We start from the raw sequence: 24047 nt of genomic DNA on the forward strand, positions 1-24047 counted from the left end.
ACATGAAGGAGACGCAGATTGGATACATACTGGAAGGATTGAAAACAGCGATGGAATCAAATTACTTTTGGTACAAGGGCAATTATTTTGTCCAGAAGAAAGGAGTAGCTATGGGGGCTAAATATGCCCCCAGTGTGGCAAACGTGTTTATGCAGAAGTGGGAGGAGGAGCAAGTTTTTAGCATACCAAGGAATAATTTGAAGTATTACCGTCGATATATCGATGATATTATCATCGTATGGAAGGGAAGTGAGGAATCCTTGCAGGAATTCTTTGACGAAATCAATATGAATATATATGGCATCACTTTTTCAGGAAATTTTCACCATGAACACATTGCCTTTCTGGATCTGGAATTAACAAAAAAGGAAGGAAGATTAAGCAGTAAAACGTATTTCAAAAAAACCGATCGTAACGGATATATTCCAAAAAGCAGCTGCCACCATCCCAAGTGGCTAGGGAACATTCCCAAAGGGCAACTGATGAGAATCAGAAGGAACTGCAGCGATATAAGAGACTTTGAAACACAGGCAGAATTATTGATTGGCAGGTTTGTGGAAAAAGGATACAAAAGAAGTGAATTAATTAACATCAAGAAAATAGTAGAAAGAATGAACAGAGAAGACCTGATAAAGGATGTGCCAAATAAAACCAGCGGAAATAAAAACACTGAATTTGCATTTCTAACTGGATACAATACTCAGCATAAGGCCTTAGAGAAAATTGTGAGAAAACACTGGCCTATCTTACAAGCAGATGCAACACTTAGAGACATCCTCCCTGCAAAACCCACTTTCATATATAGAAAAGCACCAAACCTAAGAAACCGGCTGGTACACAACGTTGTGGATCCTCCTAAGCAAATAAATCTTCCAACCAGCCTAAAGGGTTTCTTCAGATGTGGAAAATGCCTCCCATGCAAAACATCTAAGGAAAAGAAAAGGAAAACAACTTCTTTTATGGCACAAAGCACAGGAAAAATGTATGAGATAAAGGAAACCATCACTTGCACAAGCACTCACGTCACTTATGTGGTGGAGTGCCCCTGTAAATTACAGTATGTAGGCCGCACCACCAGACCCCTATTTGTCCGCATTAGGGAGCACGTAAAGAATATCAGAAAAGGGTTTGAGAAACATAGTCTGTCACGACACTTCAAGTTCCATCATTCCCAAGACCCCACCGTAATGGTTTTTTACGCTATCGACAAAATCAAAAACAACTGGAGAGGAAGTAACAAGAAAATAGATGTGTCAAGGAACGAAACGAAGTGGATATATCAGATGCAGACCCTCCAACCTAAAGGCTTGAACATCGACATAGACTTGAACTGTTTTATTACTGATTTTTAACTTTTTAATTTTATAAGCCTGTGGCCTCCTTTTTTGGGTCCCCCCTTTGTTGGATCCTCCTTTGACCTTTTATAGTCCTCCTTTTAGTCCTTCTCCTTTTTACCCCCCTTTTATCCTTGATTTTTGTTATAAACCTCCCTATAGGCCCTCAATTTGCATGGGGGTTTTTTTGGGGTTTTGAGGTTTTAAAGGATTTTTAAGGGTTTTTTAAGGATTTTTAAGGATTTTTAAGGAATTGTTTAGGAAATAGTCCTCCTTTGTATAGAAATTCATGAATCATAGCCTCTTGTCCTTTTAAAGATACAGTTTTAAGGACATATTTTTGAGTATATATATAATCCTTTCCCCTGTATACACATTTTTTATACATACCTTCCCATTTTTATCATTTTTACCTATTTATCGTATATGGTCCCCTATATAACATATATTGGGTCCTCTGGAAAAACTTGGATCTATAATGGATTTTTTATTACATACCCGTTTAGAACAACAAAGTCTACAAAGACATGGACTTACAGCACAGCGGATGGACTTACTGAGGAATTGCCTTTTAAAAGATTAATCTTGTTTTTAAAAAAACAAAAATAATTTTAAAAAAAACAAAAATATTTTTCAGCACGATTTCTATCTCACCGATTAGATTGGTATATGTATGGGCACCTTCTTTATAGTCTAGCACTATTTTACGTAGACACATGGGCCCACGAGCTTATAATATATCAAGTACAATTAACACACACCACTGGATCACAATGTCACCACAATAAAATTATTTTGAGTATTTTTATTTGTATCACAGCACCACTGGGCATCGGCTCACTGCCGATCAAACCAGACACATCACTTTTAGCACATTTCATTTTTATCAAACTTTTAATTTCATTTCGTACTTGTTGTTTTAATAAAGATTATTGTTTTATAAGTACGGCAAACACAGCACGAAGGGAGTTCACATGATGAGTAAATATTATTTAGGCTACGGGATAGGTATACCAAGATGGCCGCCGTGTTCGGTCGCAAAGTAGGTACACCAAGATGGCGCCATCCCAGCCTATAAAAAGACCGGGAGTAGAGATGGACGGCACGCTCCAGATGACGTCGTATGACGAAACGCGTAGGGCGTGGTTCACGTACGTCTATACGTCACTTCCGGGAACGGTGGTTTGAGCCGGTGGAACGCGGAAGCGGTCCGGCAAACACCTCTCCAAGCTGATAGTGAACTCCCTAACTGTGAGTGGATGCTACGTTTGTTTGTCTGAACATAACATATGCTACGCAATGGAGGCTTATCCTTTATTTTAGTGACCGAAGAAGTGTCGAGGTATCGGCCAAAAGAGTGTGGTAAGCAGCGGTGTTTTCGGTGAATCACCTACCGACACCATACTTTGTTTGATTTTTTAATCACTACACGGGGTTTTGGCAATATCAGCACTTGGCACTTTATTTGCATAAGTATATGCATAACATATGATGTTTACAGTATGATATATAAGGCACAGCCCATAAACAGCACGTAGCACTTTATATATTTATATTCATTGCGTGCACCTTTAGCACTATATGCACTTTCTATTTTGCACATGCACGTTTTATAAGTGGTAGCGCCGGTCCCAACATTTTTTGCAATCCTTTCTATACAGTTTGTATGGCTAAATTCGCATCGCACCCGCAGCAAACACGCACAGGAGGCATTTTTGCTGCCGCATCAGGATCGGATCGCACAGCGGTTCACACTTGTGCGATCCGATCCTGTGCGAACTGCACGATCGCACTGCGATATGCGATCAAACTGGGGGTGTCGTTAAGATTACATTGACACCCCCAGCGGATCGCATATGGCAGTGTGAACTGCCGGGGGTGCGTGTGTGATGCGGGAACAGGCTGCGAATTCGCAGCCTTCCCGCATCGCATCAGTGTGAACCGAGCCTTAGTAAAATTGAGAAAATGAAAGAGATACCAAACATGTCACGCTTTAAAATTGCGCATGCTCATGGAATGGTGACAAACTACGATACTTCAAAATCTCCATAGGCGACGATTTAAAAATGTTTTATAGGTTACCAGTTTAGAATTGCAGAGGTGGTCTAGGGCTAGAATTATTGCTCTCGCTCCATCATTCGCGGCAATACATCATGTGTGGTGCGAACACCGCTTACATGATTGCATGCGATGTATGCGTTCGCTTCTGTGCACGAGCACAGAGGGATGGGAGTGCATACATTTTTCTATTTTATTTTTACACTGTCCTCCCTTAAAAAAAAATCATCACTTTTTTTCTTATCACAAGTAATAACCGGTGATCTGGGGGTCCAAATCTCTTCTCTACCTTTGAAAGCATTAGTTAAAAAAAATAAAATCTTATAAAGAGAAAAAAAATCGTTTAAATTCCACCCTAGACCGGAAGTGGCGTCATGTCGCTCCAGTCCTCCTAGACCATAGAGGAGATCAATCTGGTCTCGCCTTACCTCTGTGTGCAGCCGGGCGAACCATCGGATCATTTCCTGGGCTCGCCGATAAAAATGGTAAGCCCGATAAACAGCTGCGGGAGGGGGGAAGATGACCCCCCCCCTCCCGCTGCTTCTAAAGGCGATCCAGTGGCTAATTAGCTCGGATCACTTTCATAAGAAAGTATATGGCCGGATGAAAAAAATAAAAAATACAGAAGTTATGGCTGATAGCTTCAGCCAAAACACTGGTAAATCACTTCAAAGCCGTAACGTATAAATACATATTGCCATCTTCAAGTGGATAGTGAAGTCTAGGGGGGGTAGAGGTTTATTTTTTTTTTTTTTTTTAAATGGTAAAAAAATATGTTAATCACTTTTATTGCTGTCACAAAGAATGTAAACCTCCCTTGTGACAGTAATAGACAGTGACAGGTACTCTTTATGGAGGGATCTGGGGTCTAAAAGACCCCAAATTCCCCCTTTGCACTTAAAAGCATTCAAAATGCCAAGTTTGGCTGTTTTGAATGCTGTAATTTATTTATTTTTTTTAAACTCTGGCACCTTTAAGGCTCTAGTACCCAGAAGTGATGTCATGACATCGCTTCTGGGTTTTTACATCAGAGACCCAATCAGAGCCGAATTCGGCTTTGTTCGGTTCTTGGGCCAGGCGGATGTGCGACCCAGGTGAGACACGGTAGGAAGTGGGGGGACGTCCAGCACCTTGTAATGACAGCCGAGCAGCTACTAAGCCGCATCAATTGTCATTATAAGAAAGCCGACCATCGGCTCTAAACAACGGTACCATGGCGATGCCTCTAGCTGCATGCATCACCCTGGTACAACCCCCTGAAGCCGAGGCTGCATATTTGCATTCTGTCTGCGCTAAGGGGTTAAACATAGTAACAAATGATGAAACGGATGATATTTTTCTCGATTGGCAAATTAAAAGTGTGAATGCAGCCTCAGAGCCATTTGTTTACTTTTTTTCACTTTTGAGCTGCATGCCCATAAAAAGTGAAGAGGAGCGAATTGGCTGTACAGACCCACACAGCCGCGTTAGCCCACGTTTACATTGGTCCGATCTGACATGCGATTTGATATGTCAAATTGCCGGCAATTGCACTGAATCGTTAGAAAACGGACAGTTTCTGTACTACTTTTGGCGACTTCAGGGGCGATTTCCACAGACATCTGTGCAGGAACCCACACAGATGTCTGTGAAATTGCCCCTGTAGTCTGACTGAAATGTGGGCGTGAAATCGTGCAAGTTCATCTGAACTCGCACGATTTCAAAATAGCCTCAGTGAGAACCTGAGTTGAAACAGGTATGGAGGGACAGGTGCATGGACGCTGACAGAGCCTGGGCATTCAAGTCTGTGCACCTGTCCCTGCCCATCAAGCTCAGCTAGGCACAGGCGAGTCCCTTCAGCCAGCTTGATACTATTCTAATCTAAGGATAATAATTTAGGATAATCAGACAATATACATGAACGTTTGCAAATTGCCTGGATGAGGTCTAGGATGTTCTGAGGATTTTTTTTATGTGCTCTTTATTCAAGGAACATGCGAGTGCAACATTTATTGTTATTTAACCGCTTGCCGACCGCCGCAAGTAAATTTACTGCGGCGGTCAGCCCCTCACAGGCAAAGTGATGTTAATTAACGTCACTAGCCTGGGAGGGTCTGGGGAGCGAGCGCGCGCCGCCGGAGGCGCGCTCCCGCGCGGTCACGGACCCCCCCCCCGCGCGTGTGACCGGCGGACCCGATGTCCGCCGGTCACTCGGCAATCGTCGGGGGAGAGGGAGAAAGTCAGGCAGCTTGTGTAAACAAGCTGCCTGTCATTCTCCTCGGTGTAAAAACACTCATCACACGGTTCTAGTATGTAGAACCGTTGATCAGTGTCCTTACACCTCAAGTCACAGCCAATCACAGTAAGAATCACGCCCCTAGGGACACACACAGCCCCTCCCTCTCAAATAAAGTTAACCCCTTCGCTACCAGTGTATTTTTACAGTAACAGTGCATATGTATAGCACTGATTACTGTAGAAATGTCACTGGTAACCCCAAAAGTGTCAAAAATGTCAGTCAGGGGTCCGTTCTGTCCGCCCCAAAGTCGCAGTACCGCAAAAAAAAAAAAAAAAAAAAAAAAAAAAAAAAAAAAAAAAATCGCAGATCGCCGTCGTTACGCGTTAAAAAAAAAAAACAACAAAAATGACAAAAATCTTTCCCTTTGTTAGTAAATGCGATAACTTTTGCGCAAACCAATAAAAATACGCTTTTTTTTACCAAACATATGTAGCATAAAACAAATTGGCCGAAAATGTTAAAAAATGTTGATTTTTACATTTTTTTTGGGGGGGGGAATTTCATATAAAAAAATGTGAAAAATATTGTTATTTTTGCAAAATTTACGCTCTTTTTTTGTTTATAGCGCAAAAAGTAAAAAGCGCACAGGTGATCAAATACCACCAAAAGAAAGCTCTGTTTGTGGGAAAAAAAGGAAGTCAAATTTGTTTAGATACAGCGTCGCACGACCGCGCAATTGTCCGTTAAATTCACGCAGTGCCGAATCGCAAAATACCCCCCTGGTCGTTTAGCAGCCAAATCCTCCGGGGCTTAAGTGGTTAATAAAGTTGATGTTTATGGTTTTACGCTATGGTCCCTTTCATCTTTTATTATATGGACACTCATTGCCATTGCTGCCCATTCATACAGCCTGTTGACAGGTGGGCTGGATACGCTTGCATTTACCAGGCTTCTGGTAAGTTTATACACCTTTGGGGGGGGGGGGGGGGGGGCGATTACCCTTCTCTTCACGTGGTGTGGTGGACGGCATGTGCATGCACTATCCTCTATGGATCATCATTGAAGGATATTTGGATGAATTTTGATAGTTTATACCTTTGGACTTTAACTTATCCTATTGTGTTTTTTCACTTTTTGGGATCTTTTCTGATGCGCTGCATTTCGGATTCTCCTTGTTTGGGAATTTGATGTTTTTTTTAAAACGTTTGCAAATTATTGCATGCAAATATTTTCTAATTGTGTAATCTTTTTGGCAGAGATTGGTGTCAGAAATGATTTGTCACCTAATACCCATTCTTGGGGCAACGAGCCTGTTAGGTCTTTGGATTGGGGAAGCCTTGCAAATGTGCAAGGTAGCTTTTCCCGAAAACCCGATGACAGCACTGGATCTGTGCTCCCAGCAGTTTTAGGAGCAGAAAATGTGACCCAGCAGTCCTGTGGTTTCATGATGCTTGCTAAGCATTTACCACCACAGACCAAAAGGCTAAAAAAGAAGATAAGAGTGGTTTTGTAGGAAGGAAAAAAAAAAGTGGTGGCATGAGACCGGGTGTACAGCAGTAGAGTGGATGACAACAGGACAACGCTGGATTCGATGGGCGTGTGAGTATGGTCAATGATAACTCAGAAAATAAGATAGGAGGCTTGGGGGAAGGGGTGGGTAGACACAGGAGGGGTGAATTTCCTTTTTAAGCATTTAACAAGGGTCCTAACGCCAAAGGTCGGGAATCACTCGTACATTTGTAGGCATTCCATGACTCTTGCCGAAGCCCTAAGGCCAAGCCTGTTGAGGGCAAAGTTGACTAACTAGAATAATCCGCCCAATGTAATCTCTAGTATTTGTAGAAAGATTTCTAAGGCCACTTGGATTGTACATGAATGGTAAACCAATATCTAATATCTACAGGCAGCCTCGTTAACACCTGTACAATTTGTCACATGACAAGAGTAATCCCTAACCCCCCCCAATGACCGCAGGGCTGGGAGGAATCCCTACCCTTGCCCACCTCCTAATCCCCCCCCCCACCTACGGAGCCTAGGGGACTCCTAATCCTCCCCCCCCCCCTGTGGAGCCTAGGGGGCTCCTAATCCCCCCCGCGCTTGCTGAGCCCAAGGAGCTCCTAATTCCCACCACACCTACGAAGCCTAGGGGACTCCTAATCCCCCCCCTTAGCCTAGGGGGCTCCTAATCCCTCACCCCGCGCCAGTGGAGCCTAGGGGGCTCCTAATCCCCCCCGCGCCTGCTGAGCCTAAGGAGCTCCTAATTCCCCCCCGCCGCTCCTGCGGGGCTCCTAACCCCCCCCCCCTACCTGCTAAAACTAGGGGGCTCCCAATCTCCCCCCCCCCCCCCACCTCCGGAGCCTGTTTATGGGCCCGTTCACACCTATGCAATGCACCTAATTGGGACTTGGAAAAAAAAGGCGCAGGCTTTTCTTTTGGTGCATATTTGGCCACACAGATTTCAATAGGATTATATGAGAAATATATTAGATTAAAACCACATCAAAAAGACATAAAAAACCCACACGAAAGATGTATGAAAATGCAGATGCACACATGTGAACCTAGCCTCAATCATAAGGCCAATAGCAGAAGGCGTGATCCCACCATGTAAAGCAGTTTCACCCTCCACTCATTAATTGACCTCAGCCAGTTTCTCCCACTTTCAGCCCTTTTCTTCTCAATGTCTCTCGGGAACAGAGAATAAACAAAGTCAGACGATCATCACTGTGGAATCTCAGTGAAACCACACATAATTATGATGTCAGACACATCCAACAATCCCACTGAGTGCCTCTGTGTGTACATATCCTACACTGCATCACAACAGGGGACCTTAAAACCAGAGCAATAGGCTCCCCTAAAAAAAGATTTGATAGGGTTACCAAAATCAAAAATATACTTCTAAATAAACCATTTAAAAAACAGTTTTTTTTTTTTTTTTTTGAATGATCATAAAGAACTTTAAATGAATCATTGGGTCACATGTCAGAATGACAAAACATCATTAGAGTGTGAAATATGTAAAGCTTCCTTGCCAAGAATTAGACCCGGTTCACACTCATGCGAGTGCCGGGTTCGCATGTAATGTCGGAGCGCACTGCTCCGACATTACATGCGATCAGCTGTGCGGTGCGAGTTTAGCCATACAGTTTGTATGGCTAAATTCGCATCGCACCCGGTGCAAACACGCACAGGAGGCATTTTTGCAGCCGCATCAGGATCGGATCGCACAGCGGTTCACACTTGTGCGATCCCATCCTGTGCGAACTGCACGATCGCACTGCGATATGCGATCAAACTGGGGGTGTCGTTAAGATTACATTGACACCCCCAGCGTATCGCATATGGCAGTGTGAACTGCCGGGGGTGCGTGTGCGATGCGGGAAAAGGCTGCGAATTCGCAGCCTTCCCGCATCGCAATAGTGTGACCCGAGCCTTAGGCTCGGGTCACACTATTGCGATGCGGGAAGGCTGCGAATTCGCAGCCTTTTCCCGCATCGCACACGCACCCCCGGCAGTTCACACTGCCATATGCGATACGCTGGGGGTGTCAATGTAATCTTAACGACACCCCCAGTTTGATCGCATATCGCAGTGCGATCGTGCAGTTCGCACAGGATGGGATCGCACAAGTGTGAACCGCTGTGCGATCCGATCCTGATGCGGCTGCAAAAATGCCTCCTGTGCGTGTTTGCACCGGGTGCGATGCGAATTTAGCCATACAAACTGTATGGCTAAACTCGCACCGCACAGCTGATCGCATGTAATGTCGGAGCAGTGCGCTCCGACATTACATGCGAACCCGGCACTCGCATGAGTGTGAACCGGGTCTTAATGATAAAATGACAGCCTAGCAAAAAGGTTTTGTGGGTAGAATAAAGCTTGCTATAAGCAGTTTCAGATGTTTGTTTCTGAATCTGAGGAAATTTGAGCCGTGGATGGGCCCCAACGGTAGCACCCAGCTTTTGTCGAAGGAGTAAGGTGGAAAATTGCTGCTGTTCTATTAGATTACCGCTACCCTTCAGTGCAACCGAAGTGATGTTCCAACCAACAAATACTTATTGCGCATGCGCTGTGCGTTCCAAACACTTCATGATCCCACGGGTAACAGTAATCTGATAGAACACCCATGCAGACATCTTGCTACGTCTTGAATTTTAGAGTAATTTTAGCAATAAAGGGAACATATATAAATATTTATAGTATATTGAGATTTGTGATGCTGTTTGGATGTTTAATTTTGAAAGCCTAAAAGGCTTAGCGCTGAGCAGTGCGGGTGTACCAACATGGCCTCCGCCACCTTTCTACTGCTGGCGTCCAGCTTCTTTCAAAGAGTATCAAAACAGCCTCACAGATGTCAATATACTATATATTTTTTTATATACGCTCACTTTATTACTAAAATTACACTGAAATTTTAGACTTAGCTGGGTGTGGTAGGATGTCCACATAAGCGATTCTCAGACCATCCAGCTATACGTCTCAGGTCAAGAGAGGAGAGCAACAGGCAGTCACGTGAGCGTCGGGAGGCGCTCTGAAATAAGGTATACAGCAATATTTTTTTATATAGAACATACTGTGGGGCACATAAAGTACACAAATGGCGCTTTTCCACTGCGAGTACCGGCTTGTCTCCACTCGGCACTGCTTGGCCCAGCTCGGCTCGGTTTGTTTTTCCACTGCGTGGTACGAGTCGGCACGTTTCAGCACTGTATAGGCTCTACTCGGCTCAGTTTGCTATTCCAATAGACTCTACTCGGCTCGGTTTGCTATTCCAATAGACTCTACTCGGCTCGGTTTGCTATTCCAATAGACTCTACTCGGCTCGGTTTGCTATTTCAATAAAGTAGTAAGTGGGTAGGATTACAATGATTCTCTGACCAATCAGTGGCTAGTCGTGACAATCAAAGCTGCATGCAAAGGATTGTGGGATATGGTAAAGGTACGGCCCGCATGGAACCCCAAGCAAGGTGGTACTGTTTAAGCGAGCCGTACCATGCAGTGGAAAAGCGCCGCTGTACCAAACCGTTCAAACACGTACCATGCGGTACCATGCAGTGGAAAAGCGCCAATAGCGGCTTAACAACCACTTTAAGAGATGAATTTCAGTCCATGTATGACAACCCCCTCCACATGACAGGAGTTGCTCAGGGATGTTGGAAAACTTTTCTCAATCTGATTAGTGTAATCTGACAGCGGAGGAGTTCCCATGTCTCAAGAGAGGAAGATTTCTCTCTCCACCTTGCTCGTGTGGATGGAAGAATCGGTTGTAAACCTAGCCATAGAGTCTAATGCCTCGTACACACGTACCGATTGTCGGCCGTAAATATTCGGCCGACGACCGATAGGACGATTGTAGGCTTGTTAGTATGATGCTTCCGACAGCCGACAGCGCATTTTCGGCCGAACAGAATCTGTCGTGTAGACATTAAAATTTTTGTATGCCAACACCAGAACGGCCGATTGTTCGCCAGTCAGTACAGAATTCGGCCGACAAACAGCCGATTAGCAAGACTGGGCATGCTCAGAAAAGAAAAAACACACGGAAAGTTAACCATCACATGACATCACTTCTGCAGTCGGCTGTTGTTGGCCGACAAAATTCGTGTGCAGTCTTTTGCACTTTTCAGCGGACAGGACAGCCCTGGACAAAAGACGGCCGATCGTTCGGCCGACGATCGGTACGTGTGTACGAGGCATAAGGCTAACCGCACGTGCCAGGATTTCTATCGTTCAGTTCGTGGGACGAATGACAGAAATCAACAAATCCCACAATTGGCATTGATGCAGGAATCTCTCCTGCCCATTGCAGTTAACAGAATACCCAAACATTGCCGGTGTTCTATAAGATTACTATAAGATTACTGCTACCCATCAAATCATGAAGTGTTTGGAACGCATAGCGCATGCACAGTATTTTTTTTGGGTCGGAACGTCACTCCCATTACACGATCTGACATCTAGCGATAATCTGATAGAACACTGGCAATGTTTGGGTATTCTGTTAGCTGCAATGGGTAGGAGATTCCTGCATCAATGTAATTTATTGTGGGATCTGTCAATTTCTGTCATTCGTCCCATGAGCTGAACGATAGAAATCCTGGCACATACGGCTAGTCTTAGATTCTATGGCCAGCTTAACAAACGATTCTTCCATCCACATGAACAAGGTGGAGAGAGGAATCTCCCCCGCTAAGGTATTGTCTTCTGACAGGGGAACTCCTCCGCTGTCAGATTACACTGATCAGCAGTTGCTGATTGAGAAAAGTTTTCCAACATTCCTGATCAACTCCTGTCATGTGAAGGGGGTTGTCATGCAAGGACTGAAATTCATCTCTTAACCACTTAAGCCCCGGAAGATTTTACCCCCTTCCTGACCAGGGCCTATTTCGGCACTGCGTGATTTTAACGGACAATTGCGCGGTCGAGCGACGCTGTACCTAAACAAATTTGATGTCCTTTTTTTCCCACAAACAGAGCTTTCTTTTGGTGGTATTTGATCACCTGTGCGATCTTTTGATCATGCGCTATAAACAAAAAAAGAGCAACAATTTTGCAAAAATAATAATATTTTTCACATTTTTTTTTATATGAAATTCCTCCCCCCCCCCCCCCCCCCAAAATGTAAAAATCAAAATTTTTAACATTTTTGGCCAATTTGTTTTCTGCTACATATGCTTCGTAAAAAAAAAAAAAAAAAATCACAATATTTTGATTGGTTTGCGCAAAAGTTATTGCGTTTACTAACTAAGGGAAAGATTTTTGTCATTTTTTTTTTAACGAGTAATGGCGGCGATCTGTGATCTTTTTTGCGAGACTGCGACATTGCGGCGGACAGATCGGACCCTTGACTGACATTTTTGACACTTTTGGGGGGACCAGTGACATTACTACAGAAATCAGTGCTATACATATGCACGGTTACTGTAAAAATGACATTGGCATGGAAGGGGTTAACTTTAGTGGGGAAGGAGGGGTTAAGTGTGTCCCTAGGGGAGTGTTTCTAACTGTGCAGGGAATGTGGATTTACATATAACAGCAGAGATCTATGGTCCTACATAGCAGGACCATTAGATCTCTGCTGTTACACAGGGAAGAAAGACAGGTGGCTTTGTTTACATTAATCGCCTGCCTTTCTCCCTTCACAGCGGACGATCGCGAGTGACCGGCGGACATCGGGTCCGCCGGTTACACGCGCTGACTTGTTAGGGAACGAGCCGGGCGGGAGCGCGCCTCAGGCGGCGTGCGCTCGCTATTGGCTCACAGGCTAGTGATGTACCGATACGTCACTTTGCCTGGCCGGGGCTGACCGCCGCAGTATATGTACTTGAGGCGGTCGGCAAGAGGTTAAAGTGGTTGTAATGCCGCTTTGTGTAATTTATGTGCCCCAGTGTATGTTCTATATAAAAAAAATATTGCTGTATACCTTATTTCAGAGCGCCTCACGGCACTCACGTGACTGCCCGCTGCTCTCCTCTCTCGACCTGAGATGTACAGCTGGATGGGCTGAGAATCGCCCCTGTGGACATCCTACCACACCCAGCTACGTCTTGAATTTCAGAGTATTTTAGTAATAAAGTGAGCGTATATAAATATGGGGGGGGGGGGGGCATACATGGACTGAAACTCCTCCCTTAAAGTGGTTGTAAAGCCACTTTGCGTACTTTATAGATTACCCTCTGTTCAATGATGTTATGTGCCCCAGTGTATTGCTCTTTATAAAAAATATGTTGCTGTATACTTTATTTCAGAGTGCCTCTCGGCGCTCACGTGACCCGCCGTTCTCCTCTCCCAATTTGAGAAGTACAGCTGGAGAGGCTGGGAATCCCTCGCTGATGTCAGCCTGGAGGGCGGCAGGTGGTCACGTGAGCTCCGCCCTGAAATAAGGTACACAGAAACATTTATATAGAACGTACACTGGGGCACATAACATCATTGAACAGAGGGAAATCTATAAAGTAAGCAAAGTTATTTCAGCAGCAGGAGGGGAGAGACTGGCACTGACACTAAATGACAGGCAGGAAGGGAGAGAGAGGAGAGACAGGGAATGACAAACATGTAAACTGACCACGGTATCAGGGGCTCGTCAGCCATGATAAATGTGGTCAGTTGAAAAAAAAGGGAGGGCAGCACCAGGCAAGGTCAGCTAGGTATCATAGATGACAGAAAGGGCCAAGTTACACAGCACAAGCACTGTACTGTTAATCATGCTTTAAAAACATTCCCCCTCAGTGATCTATGTACATTGCAAGGGACCTTTGTTGCAGATTCCTACCTTGTGTTAAGCTGGATACACACTATACAACTTTTTTTGTTAGATTTCCTTTAGATTTACCTTCAACTATGTAGTGCAATGGCCTGCCTGATTGCATACAAACTGAATGGGTTTAGATTTGACCTCATTTTATATGGTTTTGGTAAATCTAAAAGGAAAAAATCTAAAGACAATTGTATAGTGTGTATGGCCCATTACTCTGAAGAAATCACGGTTTGTTCCTCTGTCCCCCGATGCCGAGTGAGTTTAATGGAAGTGTTTTTTTTAAATTGATCAACCAGCTGTGCAGAATCGGGGCTCTAATAAGGAAAATTGCATGGTCTGCATCCCTTTGGATGTGATTTCCTATTGGGAGTATCTTACTAAAAATGACATTTTTGTTGCAGGGGATGCCAAAATCTGACTTGTATCTTAGACAGACTTCTGGGAAAATCTGTGCGTCAAATCACACAAGCAGGAAATGATGTTTCTGGGGGTGTGGTCAGTATACATTCTGTGTACAGAACACCTCAGGGTAGCCAAATTTTCATTATAATTACAGAGCTACAGATTGAAAAGGAAAGGTAATTTTTAATAACATTGAATTACAATATGACTTGTGTCGCAATTGTAGGCGCTATCTAAATCTTCGAATACATTTAACACTCCCCTCCCTTCAGACTGACAGTGCTGCTGTGCCCCCTGTTCTCCTTCATCCAGAGTTGAGGCACTCGAATACAGGGGGGGGGGGGGGGGGGTGTTACTGGCTAGATCACCAGGTGAAAATAGAGGCGGGGGGGGAGCCTAAAAAAAAAGAAACCCAATGCAGCCACCACATCTAATGATTGGTAAGCTGCAATTTATCACATTTATGGCCTTGGGTTTATGTGTGCAAAAATGTAACCCAGAGGTCCTGTGGTCCGTTAATGCCTAATGCGTCTATGGTCAGCTCTGCCAGAGATGTGAAGGACTGATACACAGCTTTCACTGCTAATGCATTCTGTTCTACGTGCAGATTAACAATCAGGTTCCTGAGTTCTATTCTAAATTGCGCATATTTGTAAAAATCGATTAGCGGTCAGCACACAACAGCCACGATTTAAAAAAAAGGTAACCCTTCCAGAAGCTGGGAGCTCCCCAACCAGGAAACACACATCCGGACCATCAAAAGGCTCCTTATTCAGGAGGAAGTAATGGAACCGACAGGGACAACAACATCCCGTACAGATACCTCGCCAGAGGATGACCTACAGGAACCTCCATACACTGTACTGACACAGGGAAATAGTCCATATACCATAGAGCAGACAGAATGTGCTGGAAACATTTACATCGCAGTAATCGTATCATTTATTTATAAAGTGCGGCATCAACTCAGAGAAGGATGCGTATACAGATAATGCTGCTGTCTCTAGAATGATGTATGACGAGGTACTAACAGAAAGAGAACACCCAAAGTATTTACAATGAGAGCCAGAAAAATAGAACACAGAACGTCACAACTGCCGGGAATCAAAACTCTTCATGCTGTCACATTAAAGGGAAACCATCAGGACTAACACTATGGGTGCTGCACAGGTCTGACAGAAGCTGCTGATCACTACATGTTCACAATGCAGCAATGCTGGCCATACAACAATCTGCTTTATATTTCCCAAATCCTTAAAAAAAAAACCTGTACACTAAGCACCATCCAAGGTACCCACCATCCCCACCGTACGTACAGTATTATCTGAGGTACCCACAACAGCCCCTGTACATACAGAGCTAGCCACACCCACCACCTGTACCAACACCACCTGTACATGCGGCGCCAGCCACAACGCCACCTGTACATACGGCGCCACCTGAAGAACCAAAGATAATTAAAATACCGCACACACCCCCCCCCCCCCCCGGAGGTACCCACAATGCATAGAGCGCAACCCTAAGGTAGCTACAATACTCAATTGTACATAAGCACCACCTGAGGTACCCATAACACCCCTATACTACCAGCAAAGCTACATGCAATCTCTCCTACATTAACAATACCCCTTGAGCTACATGCAATTCCCCCTAAACAAACAATATCTATCCTATACTAATAGCAGCCCCCTAAGCTACATACTAGCCACAATATTACCAATAACCCCCAGAGCTACATACTATTTCCCCTATACTACCAATAACCCCCAGAGCTACATACTATCTCCCATATACTACCAATAACTTCCAGAGCTATATACTACTATCTCCCCTATACTAAAAATACCTCCTGTGCTACATACAATTCTCCTATAGTATCAATACCCTCCAGAACTGCACACAATTCCTCCAGACCACCAATACCCCTAGAGTTACATACATCTTCCCCCTTTACTACCAATATCTCCCAAGCTACATACAATTCCCCTATACTACCAATACTCTTCATAGTTGCATACAATTCCCTGATACTATCAATACCTCCTGAACTACATAAGTCTCCCTATGCTAGCAATACCTCCGGAGTTACATATAGTTTCTGCTATACTAGTAAGAACTTCTCAGCTACATTTAGTTTCCACTATGCTACATACAATACCAGGAAAGCCACAGGCAATCTTCCGTATACTAACAATAAACCCCTCCGCTACATACAGTCTAACAATGCTGCCGAGCTACAGTCTCCCCTATACTAAAAACAACCGCCATGCTACCAGCACCCCCAGAGCTACTTACAATTCCCCCAATACTATTAATATCCCCCCTGAGCTACATACACTATGCCCTACACTAGGAATATGTGCTGAGTTACATACTACATCCTATATACTAACAATACCTACCTGAATTACAGCCACCCCCCCCCCCCCACTTCCTTTCCAACAATACCCCTCTGAGCTACTAACACTACCCCCTATATTAACAATACCCCCTCGACTACATACAATATCTCCTATCCAGTGATGGTGAACCTTGGCACCCAAGATGTTTTGGAACTACATTTCCCATGATGCTCATGCACTCTGCAGTGTAGTGGAGCATCATGGGAAATGTAGTTCCAAAACATCTGGGGTGCCAAGGTTCACCATCACCGTACCTATACTAACAATAGCCCCCTGAGCTACATACTAGCAATACCCTCCAAGCTACATACCACCCCGTATACTACCAATAACCCCCAACACTACCAATACCTCCTGAGCTACATACTATCTTCCCTATACTACCAGAGCTATATAAAGTCTCCCCTATACTACCACTACACCCCCTCCCCCCATAATACCAAATACTTATTTCACTCATTAAAATGCAAATCAATTTATAACTTTTTTGAAATGCGTTTTTCTGGATATTTTTGTTGTTATTCTGTCTCTCACTGGTAAAATAAACCGACCATTAATATTATAGACTGATCATTTGTCAGTGGGCAAACGTACAGAATCAGCCAGGGATCACATACTTTTTCTCTCACAGTAGGAATACCAACCTAATCTACATACAATGTCCCTCAAACTAACAATACATGCTGAGCTACATTACCCCCCCCCCATTCTAACGATACATGCTGAGCTACATTACCCCCCCCCCATTCTAACGATACATGCTGAGATACATTACCCCCCCCCCCATTCTAACGATACATGCTGAGATACATAACCCCCCCCCCCATTCTAATGATACATGCTGAGATACATAACCCCCCCCCCCATTCTAATGATACATGCTGAGATACATAACCCCCCCCCCCCATTCTAACGATACATGCTGAGATACATAACCCCCTCCCCATACTACCATTACCTATATACACCCCCCCCCATACTACCATTACCTATATACACCCCCAATACTACCATTACCTATATACACCACCCCCATACTACCATTACCTATATACACCCCCCCCCATACTACCATTACCTATATACACCCCCAATACTACCATTACCTATATACACCACCCCCCATACTACCATTACCTATATATACACCCCCCATACTACCATTACCTATATATACACCCCCCATACTACCATTACCTATATATACACCCCCCATACTACCATTACCTATATACACCCCCCCATACTACCATTACCTATATATACACCCCCCCATACTACCATTACCTATATACACCCCCCCATACTACCATTACCTATATATACACCCCCCATACTACCATTACCTATATATACACCCCCCCATACTACCATTACCTATATACACCCCCCCATACTACCATTACCTATATATACACCCCCCATACTACCATTACCTATATATACACCCCCCCATACTACCATTACCTATATATACACCCCCCATACTACCATTACCTATATATACACCCCCCATACTACCATTACCTATATATACACCCCCCATACTACCATTACCTATATATACACCCCCCATACTACCATTACCTATATACACCACCCCCATACTACCATTACCTATATATACACCCCCCATACTACCATTACCTATATACACCACCCCCATACTACCATTACCTATATATACACCCCCCATACTACCATTACCTATATATACACCCCCCATACTACCATTACCTATATACACCACCCCCATACTACCATTACCTATATACACCCCCCCATACTACCATTACCTATATATACACCCCCCATACTACCATTACCTATATACACCACCCCCCCCCCATTACTACCATTACCTATATACACCCCCCCCCCCCCATAGTAACAATACATGCTGAGCTCCCCCTCCCCCGGTGTCCCGGTCACACGCCTCCCCCACCTGAGCCCCGCTCCCACACACAGTCCGGGGAAGGGGAGGGAGGTCCCTCCAGCTCAGGTCAGGATCAGAGGACGTGGATTCTCCCTCAGCGGGGCGGCCATCTTCCCCCCTCCGCCTCACCCCGCGGCCTCTCCTCCACTCACCGGCATATAGAACCACCATAAAGAGCGGCCACAGCGTCCTCCGCCCGCCCCGACACACCGCCATCACCGCAGCCATCTCCACCTCAGCACCGCCGCTCCACATCCACCGACACGGCCATACCCAGCTCCGCCCCCCAGCGAATCCTCATTGGACCCTCTGCAGGCGTCAAGCGCAGACCCGGGGATCCTATTGCTTCCAGACGCTGTCAATCAAGTGAGAGATAAACCTGCAAAGTGATTGGCCGATAGCGGAGGCAGGATTTGAACGCCCATTGGCTGGTTCTCCCTGGGGTTCATTTGCATAGCTGTCTTTTGGTGGGCGCTGATTGGCAAGATCGCTGTGGCTGAGGAAGAGAAAAGGATACAAATAAGTGGGAATTGTTACATTGATACATTGTATAGAACGTCACGCGTCAAACTTCCTTGATTAGATATTGAACTATAACACGATTCTGAGAGTGAGCAGCGTGCATTACATGGAGGCTCGTTGGTCTAGGGGTATGATTCTCGCTTAGGGTGCAAGAGGTCCCGGGTTCAGATCCCGGACGAGCCCTGGTTTTAAAAAATTTACATTACCGCAACCTATTGTATTGTTTAGTATCATTTTCATAGGATCTCAATTTGCAACACATATACACCATATTACCAAAAGTATTGGGACACCTGCCTTTACACACACATCAACTTTAATGGCATCCCAGTCTTATGCCTTGTACACACGATCAGATAATTGTACGAAAACAATCGCCTTCAATCTGATTGGTACACAGCTTTCAACAACCAATCACAACATTTCATCCAACAAAATCAGAAGAGACAAACACAAAAATGTTTGTCGTACCATACCCTAGCGAACAACAATGGTTTAACCACTTAAGCCCCGGAGGATTTGGCTGCTCAAAGACCAGGCCCTATTTTTGCGATTCGGCACTGCGTGACTTTAACTGACAATTGCGCGGTCATGCGACGCTGTACCCTAATAAAATTGACAACCTTTTTTCCCCACAAATAGAGCTTTCTTTTGGTGGTATTTGATCACCTGTGCGATTTTTACTTTTTGCGCTATAAACAAAAAAAGAGCAACAATTTCGAAAAAATAATGTTTTTCACATTTTTTTATATGAAATTCTCAAAGAAAAAATGTAAAAATCTAAAATTTTTAACATTTTAGGCCAATTTGTTTTCTGCTACATATTTTTGGTAAAAAAAAAAAAAATTGCAATAAGCGTATTTTGATAGATTTGCACAAAAGTTATTGCGTTTACTAACTACGGGAAAGATTTATGTCATTTTTATTGTTTTTTTTTTTTAACTAGTAATGGCGGTGATCTGCGATTTCGTTTATGGGACTGCGACATTGCGATGGACAAATCGGACCCCTGACTGACATTTTTGACACTTTTGGGGGTACCAGTGACATTACTACAGTAATCAGTGCTATAAATATGCACTGTTACTGTAAAAAATGACACTGGCAGGGAAGGGGTTAATTTTATTGGTGATCAAGGGGTTAAGTGTGTCCCTAGGGGCGTGATTCTAATGGTCAAGGGGCGTGGCTTGTTAGATCATCACAGAGACATACGATCCTACATACTAGCGCATAGCCTCTGTCATGATATAAGGGACAATGACAGACGGCTGTGAAAGAGTGTATCAAAGTGCCTTAATGAAATATTAAATTTCATGATACCAGAGAAATACATTTTCAGCTAGTGCCCACTTTACAATGGAATGTGGTCTCTTGCAAATTACATTAACACATCTCATTCATGGACACTCAATAGTTAGACTTCGCATACAGATTACAGACGACACCTGAACACATTGACAATTACTTACATATTAACACATCAGACAGCTGAGCAGAGACGGAACGGCCCTTCCACAAACGCAATTTCAGCAGAGATGTATAGTAACTAAGTAGAACTACTTCACTACTTTACTTATGTACCGAAAGGTGGTATCTGTACTTTCCTAGAGTAGAATTTTTTTTCTCCTACTTCCACTTTTACTTCACTACATTTTTTCGATGATTTCAATACTTCTACTCCAATATTTTTTTGTTGTGCTGCATAGTTATTCGTTACTATTATAAAAATTACCACTGCCAGAACAGTAGATAGCAGGTTTCATGAAGCTCAAAACATGTGTATTATCAGCGCATACAAAAATAAATGCTACTGTATGCATAAATAAAAGCTGCATTTGAAATAATAAAAAACAATATGATGTTCAAACTTTTGACTTCTTTCTTTAATAACTACATAACACAGTACTTGTACTTTTACTTTCAGTACTTGAGTAGCATTTTTTTTCTTCAAAACTACTGGTACTTTTACTTTCAGTACTTGAGTAGCAAAATTTAAAAAAAAACTACTTGCAATACTTAAGTACAAAAAATGTTGAATACTTTAGTACTTCTACTCAAGTCACTTTTCGATAGAGCACTTCCACTTCTACTCAAGTCACTTTTTGATCGAGCACTTGTACTTTTACTCAAGTATGGGTTTCGAGTACTTTATACAACTCTGAATTTCAGACACACGACACCCCACATTTACAGCAATGTGCTAGGGAAAACAAAAACCTTTTCATGTATTGTTTTAGTAGATATATTCTATTGTTAAACTGACCCATGGATTGTACACTAGTTTGAACTGGTTTTTCCCTCTCAAATGGCCCATAAATATGTGAGCCGAAATGAAATAAATCAGATGTATCTCCATTAAGCTTGAGTGCTATATGCTTTTACATCTCCTGGCCAGAGGAGAGAAAATTCACTACACGGGGGAGTTAGGACTGAAGAGTCGTAAATCATCTTGCAATTGCCTCCTGACGTAAATGAGCTAACAGGCTGTGTTTACATCAGCCGTCTGTCTTTCTCCCTCTCCCGAGGGAGATTGTGAGTGGCCGGCGGACATCGGAGCCGCCAGTTACACGCGCAGGGAAGGCAGGGAACGAGCGGGAGAGCGCCTGTAGGGGCGGGAGCGCGCCTGCGGCGGCGCGCGCTCGCCCCCTACAGGGCCGTGGGCGAGCGACGTAGGTCTACGTCGCTTTGCCCAGGAGCGGCTGACTGCCACAGTAAATAGTCATGCGGCTGACTGCCGCAGTAAATAGTCATTTGGCAGTCGGCATGCGGTTAATCAGTACAGTATGCGTCCGCTAAAAATCGGTAGACAAAGACCACGCATGATCAGAAACATGAAAATAACCCAGAAAAAACCTGGCTGCCATTGTTATTGTTTTGCATTGTTTTTGCATCAGATACGTAGATACGCAACCAGGAAGCTTTTCCAGAATCGTACAAAAAAATCATACGTTTAGTACGCATTGTTGAATTGGATGTTAGTATCATGCAACAAAATGCGAATGATAAGTCGTCCGATTATCTGATCGTGTGTGCGAGACATTAGTCCGCAGGGTTCAATATTGAGTTGGCCCACTCTTTGCACAGGAGGCGCGGGGCCAGAGATTGGCGCTTCTTTTCCTGCAGGGTTATCTCTACCTCAGTTCCTTGAAAAACCCGTCTCAGCGATCGTACAGTTTTTATGTCCCTGGCATATTTCCATATCATAATTCCGCTCATTCATCCTTGCACTCAACTGAAAGTATCAACAAACACTGCAAATGCAGGGAAGTGTTAGCATTTAAGGGTGTATCATAGTTATGTGCATATAGATAGATAGATAGACAGATAGATAGATAGATAGATAGATAGATAGATAGATAGATAGATAGATAGATAGATAGATAGATAGATAGATAGATAGATAGATAGATAGATAGATAGATAGATAGATAGATAGATAGATAGATAGATAGATAGATAGATAGATAGATAGATAGATAGATAGATAGACAGATATGCTGTATCTATCTCTCTCTCTCTCTCTCTCTATATATATATATATATATATATATATATATATATATATAGATAGATAGATAGATATATTACCAAAAGTATTGGGACGCCTGCCTTTACACATGAACTTTAATGGCATCCCAGTCTTAGTCCGTAGGGTTCAATATTGAGTTGGCCCACCCTTTGCAGCTATAACAGCTTCAACTCTTCTGGGAAGGCTGTACACAAGGTTTAGGAGTGTCTATGGGAATGTTTGAACATTCTTCCAGAAGCGCATTTCTGGGGTCATGCACTGATGTTGGAGAGAAAGCCTGGCGCAGTCTTCACTCTAATTCATGCCAAAGGTGTTCTATTGGGCTGAGGTCAGGACTCTGTGCGGGCCAGTCACGTCCTCAAACACACATGCCTTTCTCTGCAGCCTCAGCTCCACTGGACAGTGAATAAACGGGATAGTGTTCTGTGCTGAGCGGCTTCCTGCTCATTCACAAACTAAAGCATAGTAATCACAGTTACAATGCTTCAGTTATAAATGAACACAGTGAGTGAGTGTGTTCACTGTGCTCATTTAGAAATGGAAGAGGCTGGTAAATGACACATTGACTAACCCATTCTCCCACTTTCCATTCTGGGAGCGCAACACGGGGTGAAGCCCAGGCAATATGGGAAATCGGCACTGCACGCAGTGATTAGTCTGTGCCCAGGCACACCTGGCACACCTATGTTATGGACCTTGCTTTGTGCACTGGTCCAAATCATTTGGTGGAGGAAGGATTATGGTGTGGGGTTGTTTTTCAGGGTTGGGCTAATTAAAATACCAAAAAATAAAAATGACTGACACCAGTGGGTGAACTTCCAGGATCACAAAGGTCACAATTGCCACCTGGCCCTGGCATTCCACCACCGTGGGGAGGCCTCAAGATGGCAGAAGGGGGGCCCACTGCAGAACTTGTGAAAGGGTCCCGCTGTGGGACCTTAATAAATGGCCACGCAACGAGAGTAATGGGCCCCAGGATCAGTGGGAAGAGCCCCAGACTTGAAGGGAAGGGCCCCGGCCAGGGGTCCAGGGGGCCCCTCATGGCTTCTTGCATCAGGGCCCTGAAGGTTCTAGGTACGCCTCCCTCCTATGGCTGAAAGTACCGGGATTTTGACCAGGCTGTATAAAAACTGGAATTCCCCCTCTTCTTCTGAAATACAGAACATTTAATAAATCCGCAGTGAGAAGGGAGAGCAGAGACAGGCTGGGAGATGGGAAAGTCTATTTGTAATGTACAGCCTGAACACAAGGCAGGTTGGGGCGTGCTACCCGACAACGCTGCCCTTCCACCTCGCAGCAGAAGACTCAGGTTGGCTCATGCAGGAAAAGATTAACATCCATTATGTGGCAATGAGATTGGGAGGGGAGCCAGGTTTATATTGGCAC

The 24047-nt window shown here is 44.1% G+C and overlaps 1 protein-coding gene across 3 annotated transcripts in view; it reads right to left on the reverse strand.

The window, feature by feature from the left end:
- Positions 1-18903, reverse strand: part of MPZL1 (myelin protein zero like 1) — an 84377-nt gene extending 65474 nt beyond the window's left edge. For all 3 annotated transcript variants that reach the window (XM_082247425.1, XM_082247423.1, XM_082247424.1), the window contains exon 1: positions 18763-18903. In XM_082247425.1, coding sequence (XP_082103551.1) covers positions 18763-18865 — 103 coding nt within the window. In that variant the 5' untranslated portion in view covers positions 18866-18903. The remainder of the gene's footprint in view (positions 1-18762) is intronic.
- Between the last annotated feature and the right edge of the window lie 5144 nt (positions 18904-24047).

Source organism: Pelophylax lessonae (assembly GCF_965119305.1).
Source record: "Pelophylax lessonae genome assembly, chromosome: 2".
In the NCBI taxonomy this organism is placed as follows: Eukaryota; Metazoa; Chordata; class Amphibia; order Anura; family Ranidae; genus Pelophylax; species Pelophylax lessonae.